This window comes from Vanessa cardui, chromosome 18, assembly GCF_905220365.1.
Source record: "Vanessa cardui chromosome 18, ilVanCard2.1, whole genome shotgun sequence".
Lineage (NCBI taxonomy): Eukaryota > Metazoa > Arthropoda > Insecta > Lepidoptera > Nymphalidae > Vanessa > Vanessa cardui.
The window spans coordinates 3,384,072-3,402,532 of NC_061140.1; the positions used below are offsets into that span (position 1 = coordinate 3,384,072).

General features: G+C 35.3%; 2 protein-coding genes across 2 annotated transcripts; one reads left to right on the forward strand and one right to left on the reverse strand.

Moving 5' to 3' along the window:
• Nucleotides 1–57: 57 nt before the first annotated feature.
• LOC124537217 (FAS-associated factor 1) lies at nucleotides 58–10,307 on the forward strand. The gene is made up of 16 exons (XM_047113973.1): nucleotides 58–206; nucleotides 628–696; nucleotides 972–1,098; nucleotides 1,684–1,809; nucleotides 2,153–2,324; nucleotides 2,866–3,010; nucleotides 3,282–3,407; nucleotides 3,837–3,957; nucleotides 4,270–4,415; nucleotides 4,797–4,951; nucleotides 5,440–5,576; nucleotides 6,266–6,428; nucleotides 6,521–6,617; nucleotides 6,866–7,006; nucleotides 8,068–8,145; nucleotides 8,742–10,307. The coding sequence occupies exons 1-16, from the start codon at nucleotides 168–170 to the stop codon at nucleotides 8,820–8,822; spliced, it is 1,923 nt and encodes a 640-aa protein (XP_046969929.1). The 5' UTR covers nucleotides 58–167; the 3' UTR covers nucleotides 8,823–10,307.
• Nucleotides 10,308–12,110: 1,803 nt separating this feature from the next.
• On the reverse strand, nucleotides 12,111–17,921 carry LOC124537218 (ionotropic receptor 75a-like). Its single transcript, XM_047113975.1, has 6 exons — nucleotides 17,212–17,921; nucleotides 16,969–17,136; nucleotides 13,835–14,061; nucleotides 13,116–13,327; nucleotides 12,721–12,992; nucleotides 12,111–12,342 (listed from the first exon to the last, which is right to left on the reverse strand). The coding sequence occupies exons 1-6, from the start codon at nucleotides 17,919–17,921 to the stop codon at nucleotides 12,111–12,113; spliced, it is 1,821 nt and encodes a 606-aa protein (XP_046969931.1).
• Between the last annotated feature and the right edge of the window lie 540 nt (nucleotides 17,922–18,461).

The window sequence follows — 18,461 nt, forward strand, 5'->3', positions numbered from 1 at the left end:
CTTATAGACATAAATTGACTATGGTAAATGATACAACAAATCGTTTCAAAATTTTAATGGCAATACTTATCAAATTGTCTATAGTCAATGTTTGAGTGTGATTTGTCTGCAATCCTAAATGTCATACTTATTAGAAGAGTAGTATTTTTGAGCTCAAATATATCGGAATGGCTGAAAACAGAGAAGAAATTCTTGCAAATTTTCAGGTAAATGTTAACCATATTATTACTATCACTTTATGTGGGCTAAAACAGTGTTATACATTAAAAATGTTCAGGTTATGTGAGATACAAAAACAGTGACTGTTAATTCTCCTTTATCTCTTTGTACTACGTCTAACGCGAAATTATATTGTTATTATCATCGCTACATGTAAGCTGCAAACTTTCTTCCCTTTATTTTCCAAGAAATGGACGCCATTTCTCGTTGTGGCGACGTTTTTCCATGAATCTTTCAAATTGTTCTTTGTGCTCTGTTTCAAAATTTACGTCTGATTAGTTGAATTTCCAAGGTGATTTGTAGATATTTTTTTACATTCCTCTATCAACCTCGTGCAACCAATTATGGAATCTAATCTTCAGTCTTTGTCTGAATATAAATAAAAAGAAAAACTGATTTTATTTTCAGGGTATCACAAATATAGAAGATGTTGCTGAAGCAATATTTCACTTAGAGGAAACTAATTGGGACTTACTTGTAAGTCTATTTACATAATTATTCACTATTACTATACACTTGGAACATTTTTATATAATGAATTCTATCTGACCTCTATATAAAATAAACAAACATGCCTACAAATTGCATGAACAATTACAGTAAACAGATAAACAACAATATGTTGTATAGAGAATTAACTACAGTCAAACATTACACTTATTATAACTAATAATCTTTTGTAATATCCAGAAGGTTATTAACAATATCTATAAACACACAACTAAATATATATAAACATTTGTTGATTACAGTCAGCAATCAATAGAGTAATGCCTCAAGATGACAACAATTCAGCATCTCAGTCCAATGACACTCATGATGTGGAGATGATAGATGATGATATATCTGTGATAACTCTTAAAAAACCACACCCGCCTGGTATGTAAAATAAAAACATTGTATTTTATTTAATTTAGTATATTTACCATCTGTTAATTAACCACTGGGCAAAGCCTGCCTCTACTCAAGACTTGAAACTAATCTACCATATACCAATGAATATTTGGCAGAATTGTTATATGATTCTTGTAGTTCGCTGTGTTTCCCTTCATCGAAATAACTACAAATGTTAATATATTCTAGCTGCATCTGTACTATAATTTTAAATGAATTAAATTGTGTTTTGATGTTAAATGAAAGACATATTATACATGCTTAGCTTCTGGCCCTGACATTGTTAACTATGTTTAGAGGGTTAAAATAGTGTAATCTATGCAATGTTTTCTAAACATTGAGATATAGACATGTACATTACACAATACCGCAAGTGTTTCACATGTTTCTTTAAACAATGTTTCTAATAATACTGGTTCCAATTGTAAAGGCCAATATTTAACTACAAGAAATGTGTTATTTACTGTAGGAAGTGTAAAATCAATGTATTTTATGGATTTTTTTTTCTTCAAACCCATTGGTAAAATTGTTATATTTAGTCACTTGACAAATATATGCTTATATTTTCAGATCGGGAAGATAGAAATCAAGCTTCAACCTCGTCTCCTAAAAATAATTCCGTTGACTTAATAGAGTTACAAGTTCATTGTAATAATAAAATACATGAAATAAAAATATCTGGTGCATCAACAGTCCGTAAGTGAAATAATTATGATATTTTCTTGTCTAATTAATGAAACAAAAAATAAATAAATTGGAGGTAACTCACAACAAATGCAAAACAATTCACACAGAATGTAATAAAAAAAGTAAAGCAACAGCCTGCATATTCCCTTTGAAGAGAAAGTTGTGACTTATTTGACAATATTTAACTGTACCGCCAAGCATGGGATTAATTATAAACAGAAGTTAAGTATTTAAACATTGTAGGCTCAAATGAAGATTTAAAGCTGCAATCTTCTGTAATGTAATCTTAAAGTTAACATTTTATAACTACTGGACCTTGCTGGCACATTCATATATTCATTGCTATTTTTAGATGATCTCAAGAAGCAATTAGAGTTAGTTTGCGGTGTACCGGTGTGTAGGCAGCAGATATCTGGGCTAGGGGGCTCACGGGCTACTTCTGCAGCCACACTCTCAAGTCTAGGGCTTGCTCGTAATGGAGTGTTGGGCCTCAAAGCTGCAGAACGACTTATGGATGATGATGAGTGAGAATTTTTTTCATATTTATACTAATGTTGCAGAATGTGTGGCTTTTTTAAGTTTCTTTTGAGTTTATTGGGCTCTCTAATATGACATCATAACACTAACAATTCAGTTCTCCTAAGATTGTATGTATGCAAAAATAAAAATTCATAATTAATGCAACTTTGCTTTTTGCTGCATTTGTTACGAACAAATATTTATTTATTTATCATAAAAGTTACACCATTGACTTAACACTAAACACTTAAAATACCATCTGATAAATCTTTATTAGTAAACAATGTTGTAAATCTAGAGCATTATATTTAATATAAAAAAAATTATGCATTTATATTTCTATAGAATCCGAAAGTATAGATATAACCCAATACCAAAATGGTTTTAGTTTTAGGATTTAAAGTTATTCCTATTTAGCTAATAACTTTACTGGGTTTTTAAAAGTGCTATAAAATCTAAATGGTACAATTTAGACCAATAATAAATATAGTGACTATGAAACAAAAAACTAGATTGATACATATTATTATTTCGTTATGGTACCAGGGTAGCAGAAAGATTAACAACGACATATGTTCTTCGAGTGAAGCATGATCAAAGAGAATACACACTGAAATATCCCGGCACTAAAACTGTTCAAGAAGTCAAAAATGATCTCTATTCACTAACAGATATACCTGTTCGACATCAGGTGAGGAAACATTCTATTAATTTTGATTATTAAGGGAACTTGTCTGCTAGAAGGAATTTTAAACAAATTTAAAAGATTCAAGTATTTATTTTAGATATATTAAAAAAAAATGCATTTATAAAGTATCATGTCCATGTATCCCAGTTTGCAATAATTTGAATAATATATTTATATTTGAGTAATATAGCAACCACCATAATAATAGCATACGATAATTCTATAGAGTTTTGGTTTTTGTAATTATATAAATGCTGGTTTTGTATATATAAAGGTGTGGACCGGCTGGCCTACTGTGACAGGATTAGATGACACGGTACTAGCCATGGTTGGTTTAGACTTACCTCAACACGAACTGACCGTCAAACGTGCACCCAGTAAACAACGAGAATACAAGAGAGTAAGACACTTTTTCTCTATTGAACCTTTAGAATGTTCTGATTATTCAAATCGCAAAAATATATCAAGTCCGTCAATTTTGAGTTAAGAAATATGAAAGTTTATTTTTGGAATACTGATAAAAATGTGTAAATATATATATATTTCAGCGTTACTGGATATTCTATCCTAAGGGATGAAATAAGAACCAATGTCCAAGCAAACAAATACGCGAGCAATAGCTAGTTAATGTTAAATAAATTCAGCTAAGATTTTTTAATTCTCCTTTGAGTCGTAATTATATCATTTTGGTTCTTTGTCATATTTTATAGTATCCGGCTCGAAGGACCATAAAATGATCTTATCGAAAAGTATAAAAGTATCATCACGTAAAAAAAATAAGAGAATCAAAACTAATTATCAAATGATTTGAAACTAAATATATTTTCAGATAGTGGTCGAAAGTTCGGATAGTGATAATAGTTCAGTAGAAGAAGTTGAAGATGGAGACAGTTTTCCTACAGAAGATGACATGTTTGTTGATGTACCTTCGGAACGGTTACAACCACTCAGTGAGTAATTTACAATGCTATCCATTTTCCAAAAGAATGTCTTTCCATAGCCCAGCATATTGATAATAATGTAAATTGGGTCTAATGATGAATGAGATGTTCCAAAAAATAAATAACAAAAAAACTACAGTATAGATTGAGACTTTTTTTTTAAATACTAATACGCATAAACACTATTAATATTTCCTTTAGTAGAATAAATTTTTCTATGTAAATTTAATTTAATTTTTATGTTATTTAAGTTCGTTTTCCTTTGCATAAGTTTTCAACATTGTTAAAGTTATACAATATTTATTATGTTTCATTATCCAGTGTCTGAACATGTCGAGGACGAAGCATTAGGATGTATAGAGTTCGCACAGCGTTTTCGTGCTCGCTACGGACCCAACACGCCAAATTTCTTCGAAGGAACCTTACAGGATGCTATCAAGGAATCCTGCCTGAAACCTGCTAAAGAGGTAATTTTGGTCTATTCTGAAATTATTATATAAGTTCTGATTGGTTAGAAAAGAAAATTATGGATATTGTCCTTTTTGCCTGACTACAATAATTGCGAATATTTTCATATGAAAATATTACTTAGATTTTAGGTCCCAAAGTTAGCACCGCTTTCATAGTGTAAAGAATGATTTACTCCTCTTATATCTAAACTTTTTTGAACATCAATAAGAAAGTGTAAACAATTCTATTTTGAATAAAGATTTTTGACTTTAACAATGTCTCTAGACGACCACTTACAACAGTGTGGTCCTATGCGATTTTTTTTTATGTTTATAAAGAAAATTTTGATGTATATATTTTGATCATTAATATTTTTATTGAAATTGCAATGTTTACAGAGGAAGCTACTAGGAGTGTACTTACATCACGAACAATCAGTTCTGTCCAATGTGTTCTGCGCTCAACTATTAGGTTGTGAAACTGTTCTACAAACTCTTGCTGCCAACTTTGTACTCTACGGATGGGATCTTACACATCCACATAATAACAATATGTAAGTATACTAATACCATGAAACCTTTTATTTGTATTCCAGTACACATTCTCAAAATCCTCCTCCGACGACGACCTCCGTGGTCGAGTGGTGTGTATACCAGTTTTCATGGGTACGCCACTCCGAGGTCCCGGGTTCGATTCCCGGCTGAGTCGATGTAGATTACCGTAAGTTTTCTATGTTGTCTTAGGTCTAGGTATTTGTGGTACCTTCGTTACTTCTGATTTTCCATAACACAAGTGCTTTAGCTACTTACATTGGGATCAGAGTAATGTATGTGATGTTGTCTCATTTATTTATTCTCAAAATTATAAAATTTATGGTCTCTTTATTAACCTATTTATTAATATATATTTTTTAAATAAATTTTAACTATCTATTGCATCTTTGGTTTTTCTCATCAATTAACGTAAAATATGGTTCCTACCCATTTTATAAAATAAAAAGTAAGTAATAAATGTGATCTATAACTGTGTGTGCTTGCGCAGGCTGCTGACGTCGATAGCGAGCGCCCTGGGCCCGGTGGCCAGCATGACGATCCGCAGCATACCCGTGGAGCGCCTGCCCGCACTGCTCATCATCATGCGCGTGCGCTCCAACACCGAGATATACTCCGTCATCAATGGTATATTCCTCATATATATGTTGGATCAGAGTCGAGATGGCCCAGTGGTTAGAACGCGTGCATCTTAACCGATGATTGCGGGTTCAAACCCAGGCAAGCACCGCTGATTCATGTGCTTAATTTGTCTTATAATTAATTCATCTCGTGCTCAGCGGTGAAGGAAAACATCGTGAGGAAACCTGCATGTGACAAATTTCATAGAAATTCTGCCATATGTGTATTCCACCAACCCGCATTGGAACAGCGTGGTGGAATATGTTCCGAACCGTCTCCTTAAAAGGAGAGGAGGCCTTTAGCCCAGCAGTGGGAATTTACAGGCTGTTACTTTTATGTAACGTTAAAGTACTTAATACACTTAGTAAGAATTCAGTATCACACTGTATCACACTTGGCAACGAAGCGAATGACAGTTCCAAGGATGGAGGTACTGATCTTCACGAAAGCGGAATCGTAAGTGAGTCGTCTCTGAGCGCCTCCACGGGGTAGGCTCCGTCGTAGCGCGAAGTTAGTCGTGACGTCACGACAGTGCTGCCGCCTCGCGGGATTCGTGCCGCGCTTCGTTACGCTAAGGAATTCATGACCGTCTCCGACATATATTATATCACACTGTCATATTATTATGTATATCATTTTATAAAATATTACTTTATTAGTTCTAAACAATTTATTTTTAAATTGTTTGTATATAGGTAATGTTGGAGTATCCGAATTGGTAGGCAGTCTAGTCGAAGCTTTAGAGAGATTCGCGTCGCAACGTGAGGAGGATGCGCGGCTAGAGAGGGAAAGAGATGCAAGACAAAGAGTTAAACGTGAGCAAGACGAAGCATATCAGCGCAGTCTTGAAGCTGACAGGTAGTACTTTATTTTTAATTTGTGTAATAAATAACTTATATATACATTATTATTGTTATTTTATATACTCAATAAAATATAATATCTAACAGGGCGAAAGAAGAAGTAAAAAAGCAACAAGAATTAGAAAGAAATCAAGAATTGGAGAGAGTAGAATCAGAAAGACAAATAGAGGAAGCCAGAAAAGAGGTAAGTCGTCAAATAATAATTGTTTACATAACAGTTATTTTGATAATATTTTGATAATAGTGATTTTAAATTAACATGGTTATTTTCATTATTAAAGTTATTAATTTCGGGATATTTTTGCCATGTTTTTTTATTAATAACTTTAATATACTTTAATTAATAAATTTAATAATTAATTTGATTATATTTATATTAATTGTAAGTTCAATTAATTGCTACCATATAATAAAATTATTTGACTACAACAGGCGCTACGTGCCGGAGCGGAGGCGCGACTACCAGCGGAGCCAGCCGAGGGTGACGGCGACGTAGCGCGCGTGCGCGTGCGTCTGCCGCCGCCGCACCACGCCTGCCTCGAACGCCGCTTCCACGCGACCGACACGCTCGCCGTAAGTCACACACACACACGCACACTGCGCCTTGCGCTTGAGACATACACACACACGCACACTGCGCCTTGCGCTTGAGACATACACACACACGCACACTGCGCCTTGCGCTTGAGACATACACACACACGCACACTGCGCCTTGCGCCTGAGACATACACACACACGCACACTGCGCCTTGCGCTTGAGACATACACACACACGCACACTGCGCCTTGCGCTTGAGACATACACACACACGCACACTGCGCCTTGCGCTTGAGACATACACACACACGCACACTGCGCCTTGCGCTTGAGACATACACACACACGCACACTGCGCCTTGCGCCTGAGACATACACACACACGCACACTGCGCCTTGCGCTTGAGACATACACACACACGCACACTGCGCCTTGCGCTTGAGACATACACACACACGCACACTGTGCCTTGCGCTTGAGACATACACACACACGCACACTGCGCCTTGCGCTTGAGACATACACACACACGCACACTGTGCCTTGCGCTTGAGACATACACACACACGCACACTGCGCCTTGCGCTTGAGACATACACACACACGCACACTGCGCCTTGCGCTTGAGACATACACATACACGCACACTGCGCCTTGCGCTTGAGACATACACACACACGCACACTGCGCCTTGCGCTTGTATAGTACGACACAACTTAGATGTCGCGTTGGCAAAATTCGTAAAACCGATCAAATCCGAATTGAGTACGCCATCCCAAATTATCAATATTTATTTTTCATGCGAATATGATCTTTGCACAAACGTAATAACTTGTAATATCATATGACCTAATATATTCGTCAATTTGACGCGTGGATTTACATGCACTTGCTTTCTCTGACGCGTGAATCTATAGCGAGGAATAGCGTCGAATGGCGCGATAGGGAGCTATTACTATTGTTTGTTTAAATCGGCAGTAATCGGTTTTAATTTCGTTCCATTGCATTTTCCGATGCTACATCTAATTTGTGTCTTACTATACCCGTCTGTCTCAAAATATTACACCTATAGTACCTTTACCTTTGTTGCAGGCTTTATTAGACTTTCTTGCATCAAAAGGTTACCCAAAAGAAAACTACAAGGTTATCGCTAGCTGGCCTAGAAGAGACGTAAGTTTATATGTATTCTAGACGTATATAGTAAAATATTTTAATTTAATTAATGTCTTTATAAAAGAGAGATTTATAATTTATTTGTACAACAGCTTCATACTATTATTGTAATAAATGATTTATACTGTATTAGATAGGCAGACTTCCTAGTGCCTTGAAGGCGTGTTGTCATCACCACCCACCATCAGAAACATTAGCATTGTTAGACTTAGCCTAGTCTTGAGTTAAACTGGCTCACTCACCCTTCAATATGGAACATAACAATTCTAAGTATTCCTATTTGGTGGTGGTATGTATGTACAGTCGGAGTAAGAAAAAGTTCGTCACCTTAAGATCTATTTTCGTATTCAGTATTAGTGATAATCTGCTTTACCGGTTGAGAGTTATATATTGCGTCGCAATGTTTAGATTCAAAAGGTACTAAATGTTTAAGACTTGATAAAGGAATGAATTTGAAAACTGACCAGTTTTCTTACTTTAACTGTACATATGTGTTTATGTGTAGGCAGGATACCTACCCATTAGGGCTTACTCAAGCGTTACCATCCATACAATAATGTTCCATAGTTAATATATAAATAATCTTTTTTTAGCTCACTATGGAATCTCACAGTAGTACACTGAAGGCGCTCAAGTTATACCCTCAGGAGACGGTCATGTTGGAGGAACGGTGAATGTGACACACAGCTGCCGCGGAACGTACATGATTCACGAATAACAAACAGAGGTTATCGATATCAAACAGTTTCAAACTACCCGCATTTCATTCAACTTCGACCAACTTCGTTTATTAAATCACATGATCAGTTATTATCTTATTTGAATGTATTCCTGTCTAAATATGTAGTAAGATTCTGATTAGTTTAAAATTTATGTCTGAATTTTAACACTAGAAATATCAATTAAATCCTCCCATGTATACCATCATAATTTAGGCCAAGAGACGGTGACTGAAAATTGTAAATGATTTGTTGCAAGCCTACAACTTATCATTTGTTACATGAAGATTCTTATATTTATCATGGCCATAAAATACGAAAACGAAGAGTAGCCATGCCACTTTCCCACCATTTGTATCAAATTTGTTATTTTTTTAAGAATATTTGTTACAAGCTACTCTTGTTGTCTCATAACTTTAGTGTATACTTATGGAAATCCTGACTACTATTCCTCTTTAAGAAACATTAATTTCATAATTTAAAAAAATATAGGCAAACAGACATTGTTTACAAAATAGCTTTTAAATGGTGAAAAGTTATAACATAGTTAACCCGTAGGGGTTATTACTTCTGAAGGGTACCCGAAATTGACAGATTCATACAAAATTTCTAGTAACAAAATGTTTCATTAGTAAATGTGATTTTTTTGCAATAAATATTCTGTCCAAGCGGTTCATAGTTGTGATTTTTTTTTTGAAAACTCAACAACTTCTAGTTGATGAGTCATACCAGCCCTCTATTTAGTAACAATTTAAGGACTAGCACTAAGACCATTATTGACTATACTATTAAGTAATTTGAATCCTGTAGGTTCACAGAATTTGTAATAAATTACTACAAATTTACAGTCACTGTCTCCCGGGCTAATGGTATTTCACATAATGTACCACATTTGTAATTTATAAATTTTAACAAAAAAGATATACTGCTAACAAATATACTTGTACAAAATATGTAATTAGAACTGCTAGATGTTCTATTAACATTAAAAAAAAATTATGTCAATAGAATTCTCTTGAGAAAATAAATGTTTTTAATTTAATAAAAAAATATATGCCTAAACTGCCAGCTCACATTATGCTAAAAGAGTCAGTGGAAATAGGGACTTTGTTCGTAGTATTTAGAAGGCCCCTCTATAATAATAATAGCTCATAACATATTTGAATACACAACGAAACTCACATGTGCGTTTTGGTTGGCGACTGTAGAGTAGTATTGATAAAAAAAGTTATATATATATATTGGCTTTGTTTATCTTTGGTCTAATTATATTTTTTACAATATTATTGAAAAGCTATTCTCACTGAATTATCGTTGTCTTGATTTAATATATTTATCTGCTGTAGATATATATTATATTGGTTCCTTTACAGTTTAGAAGATGAAATTTGATGTGTTTCCCTGATTAGTGTAATAAATGTGTCTTTACCTCAAAAGATCCATATTTAGTTTTTGTCATTCCCCAATGAGAACTATTTTGGTATGAAACTCTCATGAGTTTCATACCAAAATAAAACTGCCATACCGCGGCCTCATGGCCGCGGTATGGCAGTTACTTCATCTTGGTATTGATTATATTTTCCACAAATTCAATTTTTTTAACAGTCGAAGATATCGCTATCTTTTGCTTATGTGAAGAGAGACAGTATTTTTCCGTCAAATTAGAATAAAGTTTGTAAACTATAACTGAATTAGAACCTTTGATAATAAAAGTTAAAGATATGTTTCTTTGTCAACAATTCCTGGTTGGATTGTGTACCTCAAGAGTCTTTACCCATTTAATTATTCGTTTTTATTTATATCAACTTCTATACTATATTGCAAGGGCAGAAGGAGTAAAGGTAAACGATCTCTAGATTTATATTTAAACACTACAAACAAGTAAGAACTGTTAAGAACTCTTAATAAAAATATATTTATTTATAATGGAGTATTAGTAATGGACTTGTGAATGTGACTTCCTGAGTCCTTTCATTTTATTTTCAAAGTGCTGATAACAACTTTTTCCGTTGCCAAAATGTCATATTTTCACAAAATACGAATACCACAGATTATATAGATCTAGATTTAAGGTCAAAATTATTTGTTTATATTTACTCTCCCTACCACTGGAATCATTTATATAGTAATTGCAAGACAATATCGTAATGCAATATGAATGCTGTTACTGGTGGAGGCTACATTTTGCAAGCTGATACGTTAACTTTTATTATTTAAAAATGTATTCAAATTTAAGTACATTTATGTTATTTAATGACATTTTAAAATATATTAACGTTTAAAAATAACGAGAATAGAACTAACAAGCAGGAAAACGTATATCTGCCAAAATTCAGTTCAGTCTTAAAACAAATTATTAATGATTGTTTTAAATGAAGGAGCACATGAGAAACTTATCATTTGATTTGAAATATTACGATTCACACTTGCAAGATAGCCTCTAGCCTCGTATCCATGTATAATTAAAATTCTTCAATTTATTTTCATACAATTCTAGTAGGGAGAATTTTGAACAGTTTTAGCGCGAAAAGTAAGACGTAAATTAAAAAAAAAAAAACATTTTTAATTTAAGGCAATTAGCAATTCTCTGACGCTAACAAATAACACAAAACTGACCCCCATACACACGACATTTTTAACTGCATTAAATTAGTTGGCTTTGGAGCAGATAGAATAATTTTATCGCTTTATTTATAATTTGAAACTATTCTAATTAAATTTAAAAAGTAACGTTAACGTTACGTTACGTTCTTAATTTAAAATTCATATAAGTTTTTTTTTAGATTAATATCATCCTTTATAATGTTTTTAACTATGTTTTGCGTATTAAAGAAATGTATGCGAGGTAGCAAGTAACAGTACGACGCATTATCGACAAAAAATAAATGTACGAGAGCTCAGCTACAGAATTTTGAACTTTGTAATTTTTCACCGAATCACATGACTGTAAATGTATTGAAGGACGTTATGTACTCAAATAAATAAACAGACGGAAGTATTTTGTTTTTATTTATTTATTATTAATTAATTCTTCATTTATTTATCGACTAATCCTATACAGGCTAACTACAATGAAATCGATTTTTATATGTTAATTGTGTGTCGTATTATACTGGTGTGCTTTAAGTTAAAATATAAAACATAAATATAATTAATTAATAAGCTGAATATATCATGATCCTTGCAACCACATGCGATAAAAAACACATTGGAATATAATCAAACTTTCATTTAAATAAGAAATTAATTACAATATTTAATAACTTTTTTCTGAAATCTATAAGATAATATTTCACCAACTAAAATGAGCACAGCGAACAATATGCCAACAGCTAACATAAGCAGAGCCATAGAAAACTCTCGCAGAGTTACTGAGAATATACTGCTGTCGGGAGTCCGGACGCACGGCGGCTTAGGTTCATCCCAAATCGACTTCAATCTATGCATTAAACCCGACTCAAATATCTTACGTATTCTGAAAGGATGAATAGATTAGAAAATACTTTTTGAATTTACTAACGGGCACATGGGTCATCTGATGGTCACCATAGTCCATAGACTGCGTCGTATGAAATATTATTTTTAAAATCACGCATTGATTTCACACCTTGCGAACTAAGGACTTATCTCTTGTGCCTTTATTAACAAAGAAAATCTAAACACATATTGAGTATGTATGGTATGACAGAATATGTGATGACTGATGAGTTGATGACCCAAACATTGATCATTAAAATCTATGTCTCGATAATGTCTATTCGATTATCAACTTTGTAATTATTTTATTATACAAAACGAAAATCGCGTTACGTTAAATGAATATCGAAAAGCTTATCGTTTAATTTTTTCTTACCCAACTGTGATATGTTCTCTGTATGGCGAGTCTTTTTGTAAGACTGCCGCCATATTTTGCGGTGGATATAAGTGGATCTCGTGTGCATCACATATCTCCCTCTCGCTGAAACTCCTCTTCATAATACGGTAAGCAGTGATACTGTCCACGTGATACGCGAAGCCACCACGTTTTACTAAACGCATGCCGTATTCCGGTTCAAGGAAATTGTAATGACGACTTGTCACTATTTTTCGGTGGTATAGCTCTAAAGCAAGCGGATCCTTCGTACGCTGTAATGCCAAATTATTTACAGTTTTTATTTCAAGAGATAATCACATTGATAAATGCAAGCGCTAAGTTAATTTAGTGTAAAACAGACAAATACACATGCGATAAATGGAAGTGAACCAAACCTTAAAAAAATCTTTATTATATAAAACATCTTCAACTCCTGCTTTAAGGTCACTATTTAATAAATCTCTGAGGTTTTTAATGCTTTTAGGAGGCTCGCGGAGTAGCGTAGAAACTACTGTTGCATTATAATATTGATATAAGGTTAGCGTAAAAATAAAAGTCATGAAGATAACAATTTTCATTGATGTCGAACCTCTGGTTAACGTTGTGCCTGTAATGAGCAGTAAGAAATTTAAAATTGTTACTTCCTACTCATTGTGAATCGTAATTAATAGGAACAATATTTTCTTCGATTCTCCAAAAGAAATATTAATAGTAATCTTGCATTTCATTTCACATGGTTACGATTTACAAAATTTATTTTTTATCTTCTTTTGGTATGAGTAATTAATGAAATAGTAATTTAAAAAAAAAACTTGTATTTTACTATAGATATCGACATATATATTAATAAAGTGAAGTCGTCGGAATAATGTTTTTTTTTTAATCTCTATTGCGATCATCCTCATAGTTGTACTGCAATTGGCAGTCCCCTGAATTCGGCCTTGATATTTGTATTTAATAGTAGGGTATACCATACAGTTATACCCATATAGTTATACGGGCTAGCAAGCAAGCAACAACAAGCTTAACAAGCTTTGAATTAAACAGTTAAATCTTACACTGCAAAAATAAGTTGACAAATTTACTAAAATTTAAAATGAACAAAATGTTTTACCTTGTTGACTGATAGCACTAAATATAAACAAAAATGCCATAGAAGACGAAGAGTCGTTATCATCTCCGGTAGTTTTTAAGGCTTTGATGTTAAACATTATGCACATTACTGAACCAGATAAAGCCAATACAGCCAGGATGCAAAACCAAACTTCAGCAGTTAAAGGTCGCGTGTATATTGAGTAAAACCCACCCGGGTATTTAGGGTGACGCAGAATAAAACAGGGCCTATAAAAGAATGATACAGACTTATAACTATTATTAATTTCAAAAAACAAACTCGTCTTTCACTCGACTTTTCTTGAAAACGTCTTATACAAATCAGTAGTACCAAGATCACCACCACTGGCACTCCAAGGCGTTAGGCTTATTCGTACGAATACGTAACACTCAGGGCCGCCATAAGCGGGTGTGCAACGCATGCAAGTCATTATTAAGTATAATTCCCACAAATCCTTAAGTAGAATAAATTATTCAAAGCATCGAAAAATATCACACTGAGTAAAGTTAAAAGTCCGTGGTCTGTTATCCTTTGAAAAACAGTACTGTCGAAGTAAGGAGAATCCCTTTAAGCTTCCTTAATTCCTTATCAATTGGTAGATTAGGTATCCGTTACTTGTAGTAGGGCTTGAAGGGTATGGCGCCCTAAGGTATATTGGTGGTCGCTCGAAATAGCAGAGCTAAGGGCATCGTCAAACCGGGCGCGGAGGTCATACGTTCGCTGTCGCAGGCGCAACGTGCTCAACGCAAACTTAGAGGTACAACTGTAAGCCGCACATCGCCAGTTAAAAAAGGAGTTACAAAAGGCGTTAAATAAACAGAGAGCAAAGGGGCGTTATTTAGTTATTACCCTAACGTGGTTTGCGATAGAAGCTCCGGACACACCGGCGCTACTGTTACGGAATAACTACCACCAGATCTCCTGCGAATGGTCGGGGAGCTATTTCCGGGAAACAGGGCGGGTCACTCAACCATCGATGCCCTAAATACCCTGAAGACCCGCCAATGGAGGCGGTGGTCAGGGAACGTAGTCCTAACGGTATCACCGGACGTGGCGAACGCCTTCAATAATCTTAAATAATCTAATTTACGACATCCTCGGGCTCATAGCTGCCCATGCCTTTTTATATTTTACATTTATACACTTTGGCGTTTTACATTTTTACTTAACATCAGCAGATATTCGCTGGACTTCAAGCTCGCCGTCGTCCTTTCGAGACCATAGGGGATGCACTTTGATATCACGAGTTGCATTCCTATCTCAGAAGGCCGTTGGGGCACACCTCCAGGATCAGGTGATCGTTTGGGAGGGGGCGATTGACGACTTTTCCGGCGTCTGAAGTTGGTTTTGACTGGCTCCTGCGGGCACCGACCTTGCCCGGGATGGATGTGTTGTCTTTCCCAGACGACGCCCTCATCACGCTGATGGGGCGAACCTTTCAGATGGCGGCCCTAAAGTCGGAGTGTCGCTCACGGTGGATCGAATCGAGATGCTGGTCTTGAAGGTTTCTCTAACTAACACGGAGGCTTTCCTAATCCACGGTCCTCGCTGAGGTCTACAGCCCTCCACGGGACGGTAATTAAGGCGCAGACACATATGAGGGATCAGGGCATCATCCTGGATGGTAGATGGAGCTTCGGGCAACATTTTGTCCAACTCAGCTTGAAGCTAATCAATGCCAAAAACGAGGACCTAAAACACCTTGCCTGTGTGCGATCTATGGCATTGTATTTTTTATTTACTGTAAATAAATAAATCTAATCCAATCCATCAGTCCATTTCCAGCCACTACTGGACATAGGCCTCTCGAATTGCACGCCACTCAGATCGTTCTTGGGCTACTCGCATCCAGCTCCTGCCAGCCGTCTAGTGTAAGTCGTCACTCCACCGTGCCCGAGGACGTCCTACACTACGTTTGCCGAGACGCGGTCTCCACTCTAGAACACGTTTTCCCTGACGGTTATCGGTTCTGCGACAAATATGGCCCGCCCACTGCCACTTCAGCTTACTAATCCGGTGGGCTATGTCGATGACTTTGATTCTCTGGCAGATCGCCTCATTTCTGATGCGATCCCGCAGAGAAACGTCGAGCAAAGCCCTTTCCATAGCACGCTGAGCGACTTTAAACTGGTGGATCAGCCTTGCCGTGAGTGTTCACGTTTCGGCTCCGTATGTCATGACGGGTAGGGCGCACTGGTTGAAGACTTTCGTCTTAAGGCACTGTGGGATCGACGATGTAAAGATTCGACGTAATTTACCCAACCCGCTGAATTATAACTGAATTCTTCTATTCACCTCGTCCTCAAGGTTGTTTCTACCTAATCACAAAGTCTGCCCTAGGTAGACAAATTTTTGAACAACTTCGAAGACGGTACCGTGTATCGCAATCGATTCCGGTAGAACATGTTCAATAAACATGACCTTGGTTTTATCCAAGTTCATCCGTAGGCCGATGTGCCGTGGGAACAGTGCTGCTGATCCGCTTCGCAGAAGAAGGCCAGAAGAAGGGGTCTTCGCAATTAAGGGTTTCTGTACCCTGAGAACTCCCTAGGAAGTGGAACCCCGCAGAGGTGAGCCTACCGTCAGGACGTCACGGTAGTATGCACAAACGATCTCGTGACATCCTCCAAAAAGACGGAGTTAGTGTTTAACGTTGGTTTTTTAGCAGGTATACACCCCGCCCCCCACCTCATGTGGAGAAAAAGTGGTATGCGTTTTCGCAGCGAAAAAAAGAGCGGCATAATAGGTATTGCACACGGGCGACAAAACAGCTAGCAGCAGGCCTGGTAATACTTTCCTGTTATGTAGAATGATCCTAATAATTTGTAATTCTATTGCTGTTTTTATAATAATTTATATACCAGACTCGAGATGGCCCAGTGGTAAGAACGCGCGCATCTTAACCGATGATTGCGGGTTCAAACCCAGGCAAGCACCGCCGATTCATGTGCTTAATTTGTCTTTATAATTCATCTCGTGCTCAGCGGTGAAGGAAAACACCGTGAGAAAACCTGCAACATGTGTATTCCAGAATTTACAGGCTGTTGTTGTTGTTGTATATACCAGCTACTATTCCAAGGTTATAAATGTTGTTATTATTTTGTAACAAATATTATGACGTATTCGTATAATACCTCGATTGCCATGTAGGTGCTACGTAGTCGATGAACTTCGCCCTATCGGACCTGAAAAACACTGGTGTACCTCCAATATCTGCCTCGCGTCTCTGTAAAGCTCCTACAACTCCATCGAAACTGCCGTTACGTAAATACCCCCATGAATTGGTTCTTTGCAGGCTATATCTATCTTAAGAAATATTCATTACAAAAATATATACATCTATAAACAGGTAACTTTTATAAAGACACTAACGTTACCTGTAATTGTACATATTTTCTAGATACTTTATCAAAGTATAGAATTTCAATTTATGTAAGGAATCAACAATTACGCCCGGCTTTGTATATTCTAAATAGTGTTCAAAAGTTTGATTGACTATGGGATCAAGTACTACTACAGCACATTTTAATACAACTCCCGTCAAATTCGTCCTTATATTTTGGTTTGCATACAACTTTTGATTCCAGTATCCCAAATAATCAACAACAAAAGAGCCGTGAGTATAAAACCCGTTATTAAAAACTTCATATAGGTAATAAAAATTGTTTCTTCCACTTTTTTTAATGAGTATAAAATCAGAGTTAATATCAATTGGATATTGTGACAAAGTATTAGATGTACTTATTAAATTATTAGTATAGATCAACCAAGTGTATGACCTCTTAAAAAATCTTTTATCTATAATTTCGAAAATGCTATACCAAGAGGTACAAGCTGTATCTACAATAAAACCAAGCTTTGAGTGACCGAAATAACCGATATTTGTAAAATTGAGTTCTGTTTTTAAACTTGTGATTTTTATATTATTTGCAAAAAATACTTTCTGATTAAGGACAACTTTAGAAAGATTTTGGCAATGAAACATCACTGCATTCTCTAAATTTTTCGATTTAAATATATCTATATATATAGAAACTGCCGAAATGGAACAAAATTTAAATATTAACACAAATATAAATAAATTCATTTTTATAGACTGACTTCGTCGAAGACAATAAGGCGAAGAAATAAATCGTAGCGTTATATTAAATTAGTTCTGACAGGAAAATTGCTGAGAAGTTATTACTGTCACCATCACATCACATTACGGATTCGAATTATAATACTGTAATGAGAGTTTCTTGATGTTTAAATGATAACTAATGTTCCGAAGTGATTTTAAGTTACAGTGCGTCCTTGATTTATGTTAATATCGATCGTTTGGATTTTTTTTTTATTAAACATGTACAGTCAGAGTAAAAAAAACCTTCGTCAGATTTCAAATTCATTCCTATATCAAATATTAAATTCTTATTACCTTTTGAATCTAAAGATCAAATCATCACGAAACAATATGTCATTCTCGATCAGTGAAGCAGAGAATATCGCTCATACTGAGCTCACGTAAATAGAACTTAAGATGACGAACCTTTTCTTACCATGACTACATTATTTTTTTAATGAACCGAATTAATTCCGTATGATCATAATTTTAAACTAATTTTGTGTTATCCTTTACACGTCAGAT

Bases quoted from the DNA above. Each gene is read 5' to 3' on its own strand.
- LOC124537217 (XM_047113973.1), top strand. From the start codon at position 168: ATGGCTGAAAACAGAGAAGAAATTCTTGCAAATTTTCAG. The intron at 3,408-3,836 runs GTAAGACACTTT...ATATATTTTCAG, and splicing joins AACAACGAGAATACAAGAGA to ATAGTGGTCGAAAGTTCGGA. The intron at 6,618-6,865 runs GTAAGTCGTCAA...TGACTACAACAG, and splicing joins TAGAGGAAGCCAGAAAAGAG to GCGCTACGTGCCGGAGCGGA.
- LOC124537218 (XM_047113975.1), bottom strand. From the start codon at position 17,921: ATGAATTTATTTATATTTGTGTTAATATTTAAATTTTGTTCCATTTCG. The intron at 13,328-13,834 runs GTAAAACATTTT...TGCTCATTACAG, and splicing joins TAGTGCTATCAGTCAACAAG to GCACAACGTTAACCAGAGGT. The intron at 12,993-13,115 runs GTTTGGTTCACT...TTGGCATTACAG, and splicing joins ATAATAAAGATTTTTTTAAG to CGTACGAAGGATCCGCTTGC.